General features: G+C 45.1%; 1 protein-coding gene across 3 annotated transcripts in view; it reads right to left on the bottom strand.

Moving 5' to 3' along the window:
* The window catches only part of NEDD4L (NEDD4 like E3 ubiquitin protein ligase), a 308,396-nt gene that overhangs the window by 207,147 nt on the left and 83,042 nt on the right, over positions 1 to 18,207 (bottom strand). For all 3 annotated transcript variants that reach the window (XM_073213140.1, XM_073213141.1, XM_073213142.1), the window contains exon 2: positions 3,262 to 3,335. In XM_073213140.1, coding sequence (XP_073069241.1) covers positions 3,262 to 3,335 — 74 coding nt within the window. The remainder of the gene's footprint in view (positions 1 to 3,261; positions 3,336 to 18,207) is intronic.

The following is an 18,207-nucleotide window of genomic DNA, read 5'->3' as shown; positions in this document are numbered from 1 at the left end:
TCTGATCAAATTAATAGCGCATCTGTGAGAATTAGAAAGATGTGCCACTTCCTCCAGGCTGGCAGCCCTGTGCCACAACATACCATAATTAAATTCCACTCATGGAGTTCAAGTCCATTTACCGGGCAATTGCCATGTGCCGAGAACTCTGGGCTTACAAACAGCAGAAGACAGGACCATAGCCTCGGACTTTAACAATGCTGCTGAGACAGGGGCTGGGGGGAGAATCTTGCATAACCTGACAGGGGACAAGAGCTGTTTGTCCTCCTGTGCAGGGCTGGGGGAAGGGGTGAGGAGCTCGGCACAAGGGTTGCCCCCCTGAACTGGGCCTGGAGGGATGGATGAGCAAGCAGTGCCAGAAAGGATGTGCGCAGACACAGAGGGGAACTAAGCAAAGGCAAGAGGCAGCACCCTCTATGGCACAGCGGGAGAACGCTGAAGGGGAAGAAAGGAGGCACGGTGATCACTGGGACCCGGTACATCCAGTCTATCAGTAAATCTCTCTTGAGAATGTACTGTGTGCTAGGTACTGTGTAAGGCAGGAAGAACAAAAATATGTATATAATTCTAGCCATATGAAGCTAAATACCTGGTTTGGGAGAAACAGTTACAATGACAGCTCTATCCGGTACTTCTCCCATCAGAGAAACGAGGTGATGGGCTGGGGACTGGGAGGCGGCCCCTGTGCTCCAGAGCTGATGACTCTGGGCTGGGCGAGTGAGAGGGCAAGGAGCAGGAGGCCCCAGGATTCTGGTGAGGCTATGGCAGGGGTGCAGCCTCTAGACAGGGGGCTGCAGAGAGGGTGTGCTGTGTGCAGGGAGAGCGTCTGCTGCAGGCAGCGCCCAGGGGTGCAGCTAGTGTGGGAGGCAAACCAGACCCCAGGGCTTGGCACGCCCCCTCACAGGGGGGCTCAGTCCTCCACCCTAACAGGAGCCTGGGGCTTTACTCCACAGGCAAATGCAGATCAAAGCATGCAAGTCAGAGTTACCTACTTTAGGTCCATGGCCTTAGCAAAACCACGCCAGAGCAGGGTGGGATCTTGGTGTGTCCCTCCAGAGGGCTAATGCCACAGGCCATCCGCACACACTGAGGCGCAGCCGTCCAGGCCAGGTGCAAGGGGAACTTCCCAGGTAACCGTCTTCTTGATCCACCGCACGCTTTACCTCATGAAGAATAGTGACCGACCCATTTCCAAAGTGGAAGAAGTGGGCACCCTACATAGGCCATGTTTCTAACGTAGCTTTACTTCTCTTTTGATGTTTTGTTGGCAGTTACACATGGTCTACTTTGTAAGAGGTTTTATTTTGCTCTGCTTTAAAAAAAAAAAACCTTAAAAAAATCACGTAGTGTTTTTTCCATAATATATATGGATCATAAAGATTGGATGTCTTTGACGTTAGGTGACCATAATCAGAATCTCCATTCGTATGCCCTCACATTCCATTTGATTTAACATTTGTTCCAGACAAAAGCGTCCTTACTTAGATGGGAGATTATATGACTGTCCTCCGACCTGAAGGTACAGTCCAGGAGAAACCACCCTTCTCTCCTCCTGCCATTTTCCACACAGACCAACTGTTCAAATGTGGAAGGGCAGCCTCAGCTAATGATCAGCTCTTCTCTGATCAAAGGGCCTTTTAATAAAGTTAGACTTTGCTGGAAGGAAGGTGGAAAACAATCTTGTATTCTGGACGCAGGACTCAGACAGAGAGAGCAGAAAAGAAGGGCATTTCAGGTGCCGGCCTCTGAACAGTGACCTGGCCACTCCACCTGAGAGGGAGGCCCGGGGGCCAGGGCCCCACCAACTCCAGTCCTCTGAGGGGCAAGGAGCCCACCCCTCCAGTCACCACCACCCTGACTACCACACCCGGCCCCTGCCATTACCCCGCAACTACCAGCCCTCACCCACCTCAGGCCGGGTGACCCAGGCAGCCTCCCTTGGAGACAAAGAGGAGGGAACTCGGGGACCATAAGTCCAACCTTTCAACACATCCAAGGCTCCGATTCTACCTCTCTGCAGTTCTGAAAATGCCGCTCATGAACACAGACCCCCGTCCCCCACCCATTCTCCTCTCTACACCTGGGCTCCAGGTCCCCCCAGCTCTTCCTGTGATGAGAGAACAAGGACAGAGGTGGAGGAAATACTCAGTGACCGGCTTGGGGCGAGGGGGCACATGCAGGCCTGGGGATGAGGAGGACCCAGAGAAGGCTCTCATCCAGCACACCCCAGTGTGTGCTGGCTACCTCACAACTCAGGGGGTGCCGGAGTCGCCTGGGGTCCTCCTGGCTCCGGCATGCCCGTCCCGAGGAAACAGTTATCCTTGGTTTGTACTAACATATGGGGACAGAGGGCATCCAAACAGATCTGCCCAAGGTGCCATGGAGGATGCAGGTCACTGGGCAAAATAAAAAAGGTGACAAACGGTAACGGTGCCACTCTAGAGTGAAATGCCAACCTGGCTGCCTTCGCAGTTGCCTGCTCCTAGATTAGCTCAGACATCGGCAAACAGGGCCTTAAAGAACTACGGCCCTTCAGAGAGAGCTGACCCCTGAGGGAGGTGGGGAGGGAAGGAGGGGCGGGCAGGGAGAAGGGTGTAGGCTGAGTCCATGAGCCACAACACTTACCTTTCTGATGAACATCTTGAGGTATTACCTGTAATTCCTTTTTACCCTATCCCTAAGAAATGACCCTCCTCCTCTTTTCATATAAAAAGTAAAAATTCAAGGCTCAGATTTCTCGGCTTTTTAAGGTTTGACCCCACTATCAGTTTTAACTTCACATCTTCTTAACACGCTGAGAAATACCAGCTGAATCCATTTCATTTCTTTATGAAGGATTTTAGATAAAACAATCGAAATAAAAACCATTGCAATCTCCCAAAGCCAACCTCTTTCTTCAAAACTATAAAATTCACTGAGAAGAGTAAATGAGAGCCACAGGCATTTTTGACCTAAGAGCACAATCTACTAGTCAGCATGCAAATGTTTAAATTAAAAACCCAAAACGTCAGAATCTAGTTTCCTCGTGAAATCAACCCACATGAAGAACAAGACGGCTAACCACTGTTGCGATACAAGGTCCTGCACAAAACCTGGGCCCTGGACCAGCCGCATTGGCATCACCCGCTCAATCAGAAGCTCCGGAGATCGGGCCCAGCCACCTTTGTTTGAAGAAGGCCTCCAGGTGATTCTGATGCATGCCTGAATTTGAGTGCTTGCCAGACTCTTCAGAAGAGGGAGGGAGGCCACAAAGCAACATACCTGGCTCCAAAGATGTCCTTTTTGGCGAGATCAATTCCAGAAACAACCTTCACTCTGAGAATACGCGACTCTCCCTGTTGGAGGGGGAAAAAAAGTTTAATAAGCAGACCATCATCAGATCACTTTCATCTAACATGCAAAATCAATGACTTCTCATCAGTTCAGTATCGGGATACAGAAATCCATTCAAGCATAGACAATTTTTCCTCACATGCAAGTTCAAAAGCAATAATCCAGCTCTAAAATTCTATGACCCTAAAAACGTACAGCATCCAGCTTACTTAAGCACAAGTTTAATTTAAACTAGGTTGTGCTGATCCATTATTTCTGCCATTGAAAGGAAATACTTCCCAGTAGTACCAAGAAGATAAACCACACAACACATATGAAACCATCCAGATAAATGCCTAAATGCAACCAAGTACCATAAATGTAAAAAGTGATTCCTCTAGTGAAGTGTCTGTATTTGTGGGTGTGGGCTGCAATAAAAAGAAATGTAATGTGGTGAAATAGTTCCTCAAAATTCTGAGAAGCAAAAGTAATTTCTAAGTTCCACTACAAAGAAATTAAAAGCATCACCCTAAATGGAAAGTACCTTAAACCATCTCAGAAATTAGTCATTCATTGATCCACCCATTCTGTATGTTCATTCTTTCCAGTATTTTCTAGGCAGTTCATATGCACAGGGCACTGAGCTTGGCCTTGAAATACAGGCTCAGGGTCTTCTGAGAGTGACAGCAGACCAACAGCACAGGACTTGTGACAGCATCATGTAAAGGGCAGTTGAAGATAAGTAAAGGGCTAAGACATACAGGACAGATGAGATGGCTCAGGAGGTGGCAGGCCCAAGTCCAGGATGACTCTCAAGTTTTCAGTTTGGGTCACTAAGTATTAACATAAATCAGAATAAAGGATTAAGTGGAGTTTAAGGTGCCTGTGAAATAACCAGGTGGAAAAATAGATGACTACATAGATAAATGGGAGAGACGTCTGGGTTGAGACTTGGGAGTTAACAGTGTATAGAGCTGGGAGCTGCAGTTAGAGGTCTGAATGAAGTTATCCAAGGAGAGGGAGAGAAGTACAAGGGATAGAGGCCTTGGGGACATGAGGGCAAGCCAGAAGTGCTATGACAGTCAAGACCCACATAAGAGAAAGAAAATCTCAATGACTGTGGGTTATGTAAAGACAGGGTGGAATTCCACACGGAGAGACTGGGAGGTTGAACCTTTGTCAACTAGCCACAGGGATGCAGGCATGCAATCGGGACCCATGCGGGGGCTCCTCCAACCATTCAACCATCCCTTCCGCCGTCTACCGTGCACACGGACACCCACACTCAAACACAGTGGAGGACACAAAGACGCTGAAGAGGTCGCTCAGCTTGGGTGTGCTTATGATCCCTCTCCCATGAAGCCTGCATTCAAGTCCGGTGGGATTTTAGTGTGTTTGGCCACCTTCGTGAAAAGAGTAAGGCCAGTCAGAGTAATTAAAGCACAGCCCTACCTCAATGTAACAGCGTCTCCCAGCACCTAAGCCCCCAGGTTAGATGCTCTTCCCGTGGTTCCTTTCAGCAGTTGACTGGCCTGGCCTCTCTCACACACGTTCACCTCACCCACCGGCCCTCAAGGATTTTTCTCAGCCCCAGCGTTGTCTAGGCTAAGGCTCTTTTCTGTTCCTCACTGCAGGCTGTGCACTGTCATCAATAGTCTGACTTCTTAAACTTCTTTACTCAGCTCAAGGAACGCCACCGTGGAAGAATTTTTTACATATGGGTCAGAATTTGGCAACACACCTGTGCAGAATTCAGGTTTCATGTGGAAAAAGCTTACAGCCCACAGCCTACGACCTGAGAATCACAGGTTAAGGCAAAATCCTTCTCTGTCAGGCTAAGGGGTTAAGACTTTATTACCTGAGAGGACACGAGGAATCATTCAAAAGAAGAAATGAGGACAGGGAACAGCTGGAGAGGAGCTCATTTTTTCTGTCTCCCTGCCTCTCCCATCCCAGATCTTTGCCCATCCCCTCAAGGACAAATGCTCCGAATGCACGGAGGGTGGATACTGTTAAAGAGAAGTGCTAGTTTCTGGGTGCGTGCGTCCTCGGTGCTGGCTAACAGGGAACTCTGGTCTGGCAGCGCCAAGGGGAAAGGACCTCTGAGGAGGAGTAAGGGGGTCTGCTAAGCAGTAACTGCTTCCACCGCCAACCCAGGAGAGAAGCACTTCTGTTCCCACTCCTGGTCTTTCACTTGTGACTGACCCGCAAGAGGTAAAGAAGGGACCGTGTCTAGGATGGAAACCAAGGTACAGTTGGTCATAAGTCACAGAGCAGGAGACAAGAACTCCGGTGAGCAACCACCTCTTTGTCTCACAGACCAGGAATTCTCAAAAATCCAGGGCAGAGTCCTGGACCTTCCACAAACTCAGTGGGGCCTCAACCGAAGCGTGTTTGGATTCTAAGGAACAGGATCAGCTGCTAAAATCCCGGGTTCCCTTAGGTTTATGTTAATGTTAGGTGAGTGAACGCTCTAAACACTGAGCAGACCTACTTTCCATATGCTTTTTTATATGCCTTAAAATTAGAGACCATGTATGTGAATACAAATAAATTTAAGTGACGGGATAACTAGAATTGTTAAGGAAATTCCTTTTTCATTTCGTAAGCATGAACACTTGTTCTCAGATCTAAGGATACAGCAACACAGATAAGATGCCCCACTCCGCCCCTCCCTCCAGTGTTATGGAGAGTGTACCGTACCCGGGCACTCACTACACAGGGAGCAGAGCAGGCACCCGGAGGGCAAATGGCAATAGTAACAAACAACATAAACTTTTGCACACACCCCCTTTCACGAAACATTCTCATCTAGGAATCTATCTTAAACACAGGTATGTGCACAAAACACACAAAACACTAGCTAAAAGGATAGTCACCAATTTAAAGGAAAAATCTCTCAAAAGGATAAATATTCACGGCATTCCATGCAATGGGCTACAATATTGTCATTAAAAATACGTGAGATCTGTTAATGACCTTCATTCATCTCATAGCATTTATTAGGTATCGACAATGTGCCAGGCACTTTTCTGGGGGTACAGATGAGAGCAAGATGGAATCCACAATCTAGAAGGGAGAAAGACGGAATATAAATCAATAATGCAAACAAACAAGGTAATTTCTGATGGTGGTAAGTGCTTTGACAACCGTATTACAGTCTAATAAGAGCAACTAGGTAGATGGAGGGAGATACTGTATTTCTGACTAGTGGTGGGAAGAGGCCTCCATGGAAAGGAGACATCTGAGCTAGAACCTGAAGGAGACAAGAGGTGACAATGGCGGTGGGGACTCCCATGCGGGAATGGCGGCCAGCCCCCAGGCCTGGAGGGAAGAAAGGTAGGTCTGCAAGTCTGGGATGACAGGGACAGGCCAGAGGCAAGAGGAGTGGCTCAGGAGGGTCAGAGACCAGCCTCCAAGGAAAGCGGGCATTATTCCAACCATCTCTGGACAGTGTCAAGCAGGGGAGCGGCAACATTTGATGTAAGTTTTTAAAAGACCACTTTGACTGTTGTGGGAAATCATGGCAGGGAGACCAGTTAGAAAGACATCTGCTAAGAGATAGTAGGGGCTTCACACAGGACAGACATGGAGGTGACCAGATTTCACATAGAGAAACAGGTTCAAAATAAATTATTGGGTTAAAAAAAAGTTTCAAAACAGTTCATACAATTGAATTAGAGATGAGCAAGTTGGTCAAGAAGCCCTTTCCCTTTTCCACTTGGACTAAAAAATTAGACATTTCCCAGCATTCCTTGTGGTCAGGTGCTGTCATGTGACAACATTCTGGCCAATGGAATGTGGACAGGAGCAATGTATGCGTTTTCCAGACCAGGACCACAAGAACGTCCCACTCACCATCCCCAATACTCTTCCCCATCCTGCTGCTCAATGGAGACAATCCTGAAGGCCAAAAAGGGGAAAACACGAATAGAGCATCCCCCACCATCACCGGCTGGCCTTGCCTGAACAGTGAGCTGGAAACAGACTTGTACAGGCATACCTCATTTTATTGTGCTTCCCTTCAGATACTGTGTTCTTTACAAACTGAAGGTTCGTGGCAACCCTACATCAAGCAGGCATATTGGCACCATTTTTCCAACAGCATTTGCTCACTGAGCATTTCTGTGTCACATTTTGGTAATTCTCACAATATTTCAAATTTTTTCATTATTATTGTATTTTTTATGACCTGTGATCAGTCATCTTTGATGTTACTATCATTAATTGTTTTGGGGCACCATGAACCACACAAACACCAGACAGTGAACTTAATAAATTTTGTATGTGTTCTAAGTGCCTCATTGAATGATGGCTGTTCCCCCATCTCTCTCCCTCTCCTTTGGCCTTATTCCCTGAGACACAATACTGAAATGAGATGTTATTAACCCTACAGTGGCCTCTAAGTGTTTAGGCGAAAGGACACATCTCTCATTTTAAATCAAAAGCTAGAAACGATTCAGCTTAGTGAGGAGTTGAAAGTCAAGACAGGCCAGAAGCTAGGCGCCTTTCACCAACTGGCCAAGCTGTGAATGCAAAGGAAAAAGTTCTTTAGGAAATTAAAAGTGTTATTCCAGGGAGTGATAAGAAAATAAGAACAAAAAACAGCCTTATTGCTGATATGGAGAAGTTTTAGTGGTTTCTGTCCTAATCCACCGCAAGGCCCTGACTTTTTTCAGTTCTATGAAGGCTGAAAGGTGGTAAGCAAGCTGCACAAAAAAGTAGGAAACTGGCAGATGTTGGCTCCTGAAGTTTAAGAAAGATGCTATCTCCGTAACAGAAAAGTACAAGGTAAACCAGCAAAGGCTGATGGAGAATTTACAGAAAGTTATCCAGAAGATCTAGCTAAGATAATTAATGAAAGTGATTAAACAAAAAGTTTGCCATGTAGACAAAACAGCCTTCTTGTTGAAAGATGCCACCATGCAGGACTTCCATAGCTAGAGAGAAGTCAATGCCTGGCTTCACAGTTTCTAAGGAAAGGCTGACTTAATTAGGGGCTCGTCATTTGCCATTCCAGAAACCCTAGGGCCCTAAAAAATCATGTTAAGTCTACTCTGTCTGTGCTCTAGAAATGGAACAACAAAGCCTGGATGACCACACATCCATTTACAAGATGGTTTACTGAGTATTTTAAGCCCACTGTTGAGACCTACTCTCAGAAAAAGATTCCCTTCAAAAGATTTCTGTTCTTTGACATGTGCTTGGTCACCCAGGAGCTCTGATGGAGACGTATGAGATTAATGTTGTTTTCTTGCGTGCTCACACAACACCCATTCTGCAGCCCATCGATCTAGGTGTCATTTTGACTTCCAAATTTTATTATTTAAGAAACACATTTCATATGGCTATAGCTGCTGTGGATCTTGGAAAACTAAATTGAAAACCTTCTGAAAAGGATTCACCACCATTCTACCTGTCATTTAAAACATTTATGATTCATGGGAAGGTCAAAATATCAATGTGAACAAGAGTTTGAAGGAAGTTGATTCCAATCCTCATAGGTGACTGTGAGGAGCTCAAGACTTCAGTGGAGGAAGTGACCGCAGATGTGGTGGAAACAGCAAGAGAATGAGAATTACAAGCGGAGCCTGAAAAAGTGACTGAACTGCTGCATCTCACAATGAGACTTGAACAGATGAAGAACTGTCTCTTACAGATGAGCAAAGAAAGTGGCCTGTTGAGATGCAATCTATTCCTGGTGAAGATGCTGGGAAGATGGTTGAAATCACAACAGAGGTTCTAAAGCACTACACAGACTTAGTTGATTAAAGCAGTGGCAGGATTTGAGAGGATGGACTCCAATTTTAAAAGAAGTCCTACTGTGGATAAAATGCTATCAAACAGAATCACATGCTACAGAAAAATCGTTCATGAAAGGAAAAGTCAATCAATGTGACAAACTTCATTGTTGTCTTATTTTAAAAAAGAAATTGCCAGACACCCCAACCTTCAGTAACTACCACCTTGATCAGTGAGTAGCCATCAACATACAGGTGAGACCCTCAACCAGCAAAGTTTGACTCACTGAAAGCTCAGATGTGGTTAGCATTTTTTAGCAATAAAGTATTTAATTAAGATACTTAAGTTTTTTTTAGACTAATGGTATTGCAGTTAATAAGGCTACAGTAATTTTTTAAAATAAAAAATAATTTTTATATGCACTGCGAAACCAAAATTCATTTGAATTGCCTCACTGAAAACTGAAGACTGCTTTAGCAATTACAATATACAATAATATAGAGCCCATACAATATAATCTCATTTTAAATAATTATCACACACACACACACACACACACACACGGGGAAGCCCCAGAAAGGATGATGTTAATAGTATCTCTGGATAATGGATAATTTCTTACTGTGTATCTGCATTTTTTTCCTTTTGAATCATTAAGTATTTTTGTTTGGAAACTAAATTTTTGTAGAAATTTCAGAAAATACAAAAGAAAAGAAGAAAACTTAAAATCACAGGCTTAGGAAGCCAGGCTTCTGTAACTCTAAAATAAATAAACCTCCTTTTATTGTAAGAAAAGCAAACGTACATGTTATATTTTAGCCAACTCACAAAGATAAAGAGCTGTATATTTGGAAGATGTGAAAAGGCTTCTCTTAGGTAAATAAGTAGGCCACAGCTGGGAGATGAAAGGGGGAGAGGGCTTTTATTGAGCGCTTACTATTTACAAGCAGCGGCTGCAGGAAATTTCACTTTTCTCTGAAGTCAAGGGGCAGGGGAGCAGGAAAGAGAATGTTGCCCTATAAAAATAGTTTTTACACATGGCTTTCAGATATACAGTAAAAACTTATCTTTGTTTCCTCTGAATAACAAGGTTGCCTACAGATAAGCAGCCACCCTCATTCTGTAAGGAAACACATGACTAAGTGTGTGACTAACTTATCAGATGCATTGGGCCCCATGCTGAGCAACTGTACTTTCTGAAGCATTTTATTCCTTTCATAAAATCTACACATGACATTTGGTGCCTGGTTATTACTCCAGTGGAATTAAATATTTACCTAAGGTGGCTTATGACAATGAAAATAGTATTCAGAGATGGACTACAATGCAGAAAAAGCAAAGGTGGGGAAGAGGCAAGGCCAATAACCACAGGTATTCTCATGACTTTCAGTGTCTCTTCCTGTTACTATTAATCTATTGTTGTGCACTGTGATTGCATAACAGGGAAAAATCTATGCACTGATAAGAGTTGTTCTTTTCCACTTATTTTTCTAATTTTTCCAGCAGGACATAAAACAAGGTGCCCAAGTCATAAATGAGTGGCATAGAGACAGTCTCAGCTTATACAAACAGGTGGAATTCTGAATACTTATTTGTAAGATAGCTGTCCGCAGCTCAGCAGCCTGCTCATACAAACTATGTATAAGTGGTTACCAGATTCTCATGTCTGCTCACAAAGCCTTAATAACATAAATATTAATTCTATCAAACTTATTTCCATGGTAAAATAAATCTCAAGTTCCAACTCAAAACAGGATACGATACTAGAATTTACCTTTTCTTCTATGATTCTGTCTTGAGAAGGTAACTGACGCAGCAAAGGTGGTATCTGGGTTGGGCAACAGTGTTCCTGTGACTCACATACACCAGCCGCCCATGTGGACAAGGAAGTCCTAAGTCAGGGACTTGCACATCTTGGTCATTTTTCCCTGTTTATGTATTTAGATCTAGTTATTATCCATAATACCTGCAGGCTTGAAGTAAACACTCTCTGGATTAAAAGAGATGACTGATATTTTTTGGACCACTGAAATTTATAAGTTTTACGGATGTCAATTAACTTCTGTTGCTTTTCAAAATAAGCTAACATATGGCAGTGCCCACACTGTGCCTGCTACACAGTAAGTATTGTTAACCTTCCCATTCCTACCTGATCTTGCCCCAACTACAAGATCTTGCTCCAGACATTTTTTCCGATATTCTACAATGTCCTTTCCTCCCCTGACCTTATCTCATTCTTTCGACTCGTTTGTGCTCTATCCTGTCTTCCCTATCTCTGCCTTTTCTACTCCAATTCCTACCCTTTTCCCTCTTTGCTAAGTGGATTTCCCTTATACTGTTGCTACCTCTCCTAACTTTTATTTCCCTCAAAGTTCTTCACTTTGACCAACTAATTATATATTCAACAAAAATGTGCTGAGTGACAAACATGTTCAAGGCATGTGCTAGCAAAAAGGAAGAGCACAAAATGAAACCACATGCATGATTCTCTGCTGTTCAGGGGCATACAATCAATCAGGAAGGTTAGATATACATATACCGATAACACAACTATAACAGAGGGTGGAACAAGGCGTAAGATATGTGTGCTGAGAACAAAGACACAGGATGGAAAATAAGCCCAATCCCAGAGCTACACATGCAGCTCAAGCTCTGAATATCCTGCAGACAGCAAACAGCCCCAGCCTGGGGGACTAGCCACTGTAGCTGTTGCTCACCATTGCCAGCCAGCCCATCTGAATATTCTCAACAAATGGAAGTTCCAAGGATATCAGTTTCAGGGAAAAAAAAGCTGCAGAAACATAGGATTCTGCACAACCTACATTTCTCAACCTCTACTAGATTCTTTTACTAAGCCAAATGGAAATGTTAACAAATGGGGAGAAGTAGAGGAATGGGCCCTCCAGAGCAAAATCGTAATTTTAATGCTCAAGGTGACTAACTGCCAGAAATTACATTGTGTGGTTTTAAAATCTGTCCACAAATTCTTGAAATTCCTCTCTGCAAGAGGTGGGTCTTCATTTCCTTCCCACAGTGGGGGTTGGACTTAGTGACTTCTTTCCAAGAAACAGAATATGGAGGAGGTAACAGTGCATAACTGAAGATTGGACATAAAAGGTACTGAGGCTTCCTCCTCTCTCTCAGCTCATCCACTCTGCAGGAAGCCAGCTGAGGCTTCCTGGTAACAGCCCTGCATAGGAACCATCTCAGAAGGGGGTCTTCTGGCCCCCAGTCAAGCCCTCAGATGATAGCAGCCTTGGCTAACATCTTGACTGTGAACTAATAGAAGGTCGTTCTTTGCCTGCTACACATATGCTAGTTACTCTGCAAGGCATGTGTCAGAACTGCTCGGCTAAGCCATTACTGATTTCTTGACCCACAGAAGCTGTGAGATAATGTTTGTTGCTTTAAGGTGCTAACTTTGGGGCTAATCTGTTAAATAGCTGTGGAGAACAAATACATGTTTGGAGAACCCCATGCCATAACTGGAGTTTAATGTATCTCTTTATGAAGTTGAGATTTCCCTATGTATTAGGACAATGTTTCAATACAAGGAAGAGACATCAGTGACATGTAAAGACTGTAGTGTTTTCTATCATATAAAAAGAAGTGGCATTTTAAAGGCAGAATTAACAGAACTTGATAACCTGCTCAGTGTAAGCACAATGGCTGCATAATTTTTAAGAAGTATGGAAGCCAATGGCCTGTAAGTACAGTCAATATTTGAAATGGAGACAACTTCTGAAAATTTAGGATACCTGATGATGTGTATGAATTTTTTTTTAATTGTGGGAAAAATGAAATTAGGGAACAGATGTGAAACTTAAATCTGACTTTAAAACAACTCTGAATTCACCTCCTTCCCTCCTCATCCCACAGCCCCGTCAATCACGAACAGCAGGATCGTCCCACACCAACTAGAATACCCCAATTGTTCCTTCTTCCAAAAGCTAGAGCACCTCTTACGAGCCATCTCTGGGTCAGTGCTGAAGTGTGGCAGCTTCTCTTTCTCCTAATTCACCTGTCACCTTTCTAGTCCAATTCTAAAATGTCTCTTTTTCCTTGCTCCATGGACAAAGGGTCAAATGGAAGCTCCCCAGCACAGCTCTAATGGCTCACCGCACCTGCCTTATTCCCCAGCTTCCTGTGCTCTTCATGGGACGGATTCCCTTCCTCTCTGCACCTGCCCGCCCAGCACTGCTCAACCTCTATAGCTGCTCCTGTCCACGCGGCCAGCCAAAACTGCTCACTGACTGAAAACAATACAAGGAATATGGAATCCATAAGACAAAGTTCCAGCCCACAGGAATTTACTTTCTATGCATCAGGAGAATGACATACTAACGAGTCATTACCAGATGACATAGCAGGACATGCTGGGCTAACAGCGGTGGATGGTATTCCGCAGAAGCCAGAGGAAGGAATTAGGGTTCACACGAAGGGTGGGGAGAAGGAAATAGGCCTGACAGCTGGGGAAAGCCTCAGGTGAGCAGACCTTTGAGCCAGGCCTTTAAGAATGAGGAAAACCACCCTCCAGGCACAGGAAGCAGCATGAGGCACCTCAAAACGTAGAGGAAGTCAGCGTGCAGGGAAGCAGGGAGAGGAGAGTTGCCCAGGCCTGGCTTCAGTCTCTGAGCTGTGCAGGGCAGGCACATGCAGCAGGGGAGTGACAAGCCCACAGGGAGGTGAGTTCAGACAGAGGATGACAGGGTCACTCACCACATGGCCTGGGTACTGGCAGATGAGCGCAGGGCTCTGGGGATGGAGGACCGGGACAAGTTCCCAAGCTACTCCTGGGGGGTAGGGGGGAACAGCATGGCTTGGTGACAGACTGGCTCTGCACAGCAAAGGAGAAGGCATGGGCTCAAGCTTCCAGTGTCAGTGGTAACAGGGGCTGATGCTATTAGACGGTAGAAAAGAAAGAAAACTGGTCTGAGGCTAAGTGGAATGAAAGAATGTGAGTTTCTTGATCTGAGGTTCTCTTCCCAGTGTGCAGGCAGAGATGTCCAAACGGCCGTTGGAAGTCAGAAACCGGAGCTCAGCACTGAGGTCAGAAATGACCCCACAGTGTGGGAGGCCTGGTGCCTGTCTCCAAACCTTCCTTCAGACGGATCGTTTATTCTGGCACTTAAGTAATAAATCATTGTAGTTTTTTTTTCCCCTGAAGGCAAGTCTAATTTTCTCAACTGAACTCTATGGCTGCACCGTCCAATAGAGTAGCCACTAGATACATGAGGCTAATTAAATAAAAAAATTAAAATCAATTAAAATTAAAATTCAGTTCCTTGGCAACACTAGCCACATTTCAAGCACTCAACAGTCACGTACGCTGAGTGGCTCCTGTGCTGGACAGTGCTGCCCGAGCACAGCTCCACGGCCACAGAGGCCACCTAGGCAGTGTCCCTTTAAGGGCACTAACTCAGTGCAAGAATGCAGCTGGATCTGAACAACGTCTTGTCAAAGGAAGATAGGAAAGGATAGGGGGAGGAAGGGCCCCTATTCTTAACCCAATTATGACTTAGAACACTTCAAAAAAGATGACCTTTGTATTTCAGCTATCTGAAAATAAGAGGTGTTACAATAGTCACATCTTCCAGGGTCAAGATTTCCTCTGAAACATTCAACTCCTGCATGCAATTAAGAGCTTATAAATTAGTAGCTGTAAAGTCTAATAAAGCCAATGCTATCAAGTCATGCCAGTGCAGTATTCCTGCATCTAGACATTTAAAAAATTTACACAAATAGGAATAGTGATGATGGTGACATAATAAGACAGTGTGACAAAGATCTGGGAGTTTTAGCAGATGAGGCCAGTATCCTAACAAGGCTGCTAAATCTTGCACAGTGGTCATGGAAAAACTACTCAGGAAGCAGGAAAAGAGGTAAAATCCCAATTAGGGCTCTTGGTCCCGTCAAGAGAATTAATGACATACTGGAAAATGTTCAGAGGGAAAGGCTGGTAGGAAAGGGAACCAGAACTCAGGTAGCTGAGAAAAGCTGATGGAATGTGACAGGCTGACCACCCAGAAAACTACCCAAAGGGAGGCTTGTGGAGCAGAGACAGACAGACCCCAAGGGTGCCCGGCAGGGAAACAAGGCTGAAGGCCTTGTAACAATCACACCTGGAAAGACCAGACGTGACCACACCCACCTGCTCCAGAGAGGTTGGTTAGGCCATAAATGCCAATAGAACCAAATCCGAGCACCTTTAAGATTTCTGCCAATTCCACACGGCCTGCACTGAACCACTCAGGTCTGTTCCATACTCTCCCCTCCACCCCTACAACTAACCACTGTTTTGGCCCAGGCCTTCAAGTCCTGGCATTACATTTTTTTCTTTCAGTAACAATATTAAGATGTCTTTGTTTCTGACTTTTGAACAGAACCATGGCATTTCCAGGCGGTTACCCTGAGTTTTTTGCAGAGATCATGATTCCACATCTTTCCACCAGGAAAATACATCCCTGAAGCAGAGATGGGGGAGCAGGCAAGCTAAGGGGCTCGGGGGGAGGTGGAGGAGTTAGCAATGCAGGGCGGTCAGGGTCAGACATGTGTTAAATGACACCGGCATTCCCATAGGCCTCACATCAAGCATGACTCAATCGTACACCTTGGCAGAAGGCAAATCTTCCACCTGGAGATAGGCTGTGAGAGTGGCTCTCAATTAGAAATGTTAAACCCTCCACTGCCAAGAAGCCGCAGTAACTCAGTGACCGTGGGGAGTAGAGAGGAGACGAGGGTGCCCTTGCGTGGTGTGCAAGCAATGAATGAGCTAGCAAAAGTTCTTGCTTAAAGGACAGTCACTCTCCCACTAATTAAAAAATTCTCTTTCTACCAGCAGAGTTGGTAAAGCTCCACATAAAAGATCTTCAAAGGTCTTTCTTTCATTCATCAATGGTTCTTTTGTTTCAAACCTCTAATCACAAGACAGGAAACATTCTTAACGTCCTCTAAGATCACTAACACAAGAATTATCTTGCGTAGAGTTCTAAAAATGATCCTAATAAACAATTGCACTTTGTTGAAAACCAAAAATCATTGCTCAAAATCTGCAATTCTGTGTTTTTCATGGCAGTCATAACTCTGAGCTGTAATAAGGAAGAGAAGTCGGGGCTTCCAGGTGGAATGGGTTGTGTGACTGGAAGGAACTGCAAAGGGTTTCAGGAGGCGGAGGCTACCAAGGGCCCCAAGGTGATATTCCCTGGCATTGTGGAGAGGACACACGTGAACAAAGCAGACACGATACTCATTCCAGTGTCAAGTCTTTACAGCGAGAAAATGGCCTGCTGCATGGACCTGAAGAAAGGCCCAGGAGTGGCATCTACGCTCTGAAAACCCGTTGAATAGAAGCGAGTTAGAATCAATCCTAAGTGTGTGTGGTGTGCGGTGCATGACTTAGGGGCTTACTTCAATTATCCACACACATGCAGTGTTCACTTCCCCAACAGGTGGACCCTGTCACAGCTTCACAGATGCTCGAGCTCCAGGGCCCTGGACAGGCCCTCAAATGCGGCCCTAAACAGAAACCTCCGTAGGCTTCTATCTGCGTCATTACAGAACCTACCCCTTCCACTCCCAGGCTCTGCCTCAACAGTGCACCCCAGCTGGCATCCCCTTCCTACTCTGCAACCGGATGGCAGCCCTGCCTCCTGGAGGCCGCACCCAAGTCACCTCCCTGGAACCGCAGACAGTCCCAAACTCTTCAGCCACACAGTTACAGATATAATGTCTTGGTTTGCTCCAACAAAGACCTTATTCACTTTTGGCTTAATCCTCAGAAGGCAACTAAATCCTGGACAGGTGTGAAGATCTTGTAAAATTCCTGTCCACACTATACTACGGTGGGAAGGCTTCCTGCACCAATGCTCACCAACTGCATCAGTGGACAGTTGAGGGCAATGACCCAGAGAACCGAGGCCCCAAAACAGAGGAACCAGGGTGCTGCCAAGGATGCCCAGGCTCTGCCTGGCTCTCATTCTACCAAATCGTATCCCACAATATGACAGAACCTAAAGGTCATCTCAGAGGAATTACAGACATCAGCGATGGGCAAATGCCCCAGATTTGACAGAAAAGAAGTTATCAATCATAATATAAATTATACAGACTGGGCTTACAACAGTGTGCCCCTCTGCCAGAACCACCAAGCTGCTGTTTTTGCTCAGATCTCCTGCTTGTCTGTTAGGTGTCAGTGTAAATATCACATTTCAGAAAACCTCTCCAGGATTCTAGACTAGGTAGGTCCTCCCACAATAAGCTCCCACAGTACCCCGTATTTCTCCTCTCACCTTTTATTGTCATTGCTTCTTAAATCAGCCATCATGCCCAAAGAGGAAGCTCTTGGTGGGCAGCAACTACACAGCAGATCATGGGGAGTGACAAGATAATGGTCCACGTGCAGCCATTTGAGGCCAGGGAGCCACAAAGCCATCTCTTCACTTGCTTAGCACTATCTTCCTAGACTGGCAAAAAGCTGGGCATCCTAGTGTTTCAGAGTAAATGACTGGGTAAATAAAGGCCTCACTCCAAAGCAAAGTTCTAGAATGAATTACTAAATAGTTTGCTAGCATTTAGAAGAGGAGAACAATCTACAGCTAGAGTTTGAGAAGAATAAGGCAAGCAAACTTACTTCCTTTTCTGATAAGATTAATAGCTCCTGGCATATTACACAGTAGCAAAGACTTTGGCCCGCCTTTGGCCAAACCACACTCACGGTTCTAGACAAGATGATGGGGGTGGGCGGGTGAACTAAGTTAGGTGGGACTTAACTGTACCCAGCTGCGAAGTCCTAGCCAAAATACAATCATTAAAAACTCCAGGGAGGTCTCAAGGGGTAATGTCATGGGTCTCTATTATTAGCTCCATTCCAGAAAATGTTGTGAGCCAGAAAAATTTGGATGAGGATATTGATGGCAGGCTAATCCAATTTGTAGCTGATACACACAACGGGATAAAATGTCAGATGACTGGATCAGAATCCAAAAAGATGTCATCAGAATGGGTGACAGGCCAAATCTCACAGGATGGAGTTTACAGTGGTGTGCATGCTCAGAGCCCGAGTTAACACTGGAGGGCAGGGGGTAAGAAACAAGCTGGAAAAGCTTCAAAAATGGGGGGTATATCTTTGGGGTTTTACTTTATCGCAAGCTCAAT

Source organism: Manis javanica, chromosome 9 (assembly GCF_040802235.1).
Source record: "Manis javanica isolate MJ-LG chromosome 9, MJ_LKY, whole genome shotgun sequence".
Classification (NCBI taxonomy): Eukaryota; Metazoa; Chordata; class Mammalia; order Pholidota; family Manidae; genus Manis; species Manis javanica.
Note: the sequence above shows the minus strand (reverse complement) of the source record. Positions and strands in the feature narration are given on the sequence as shown.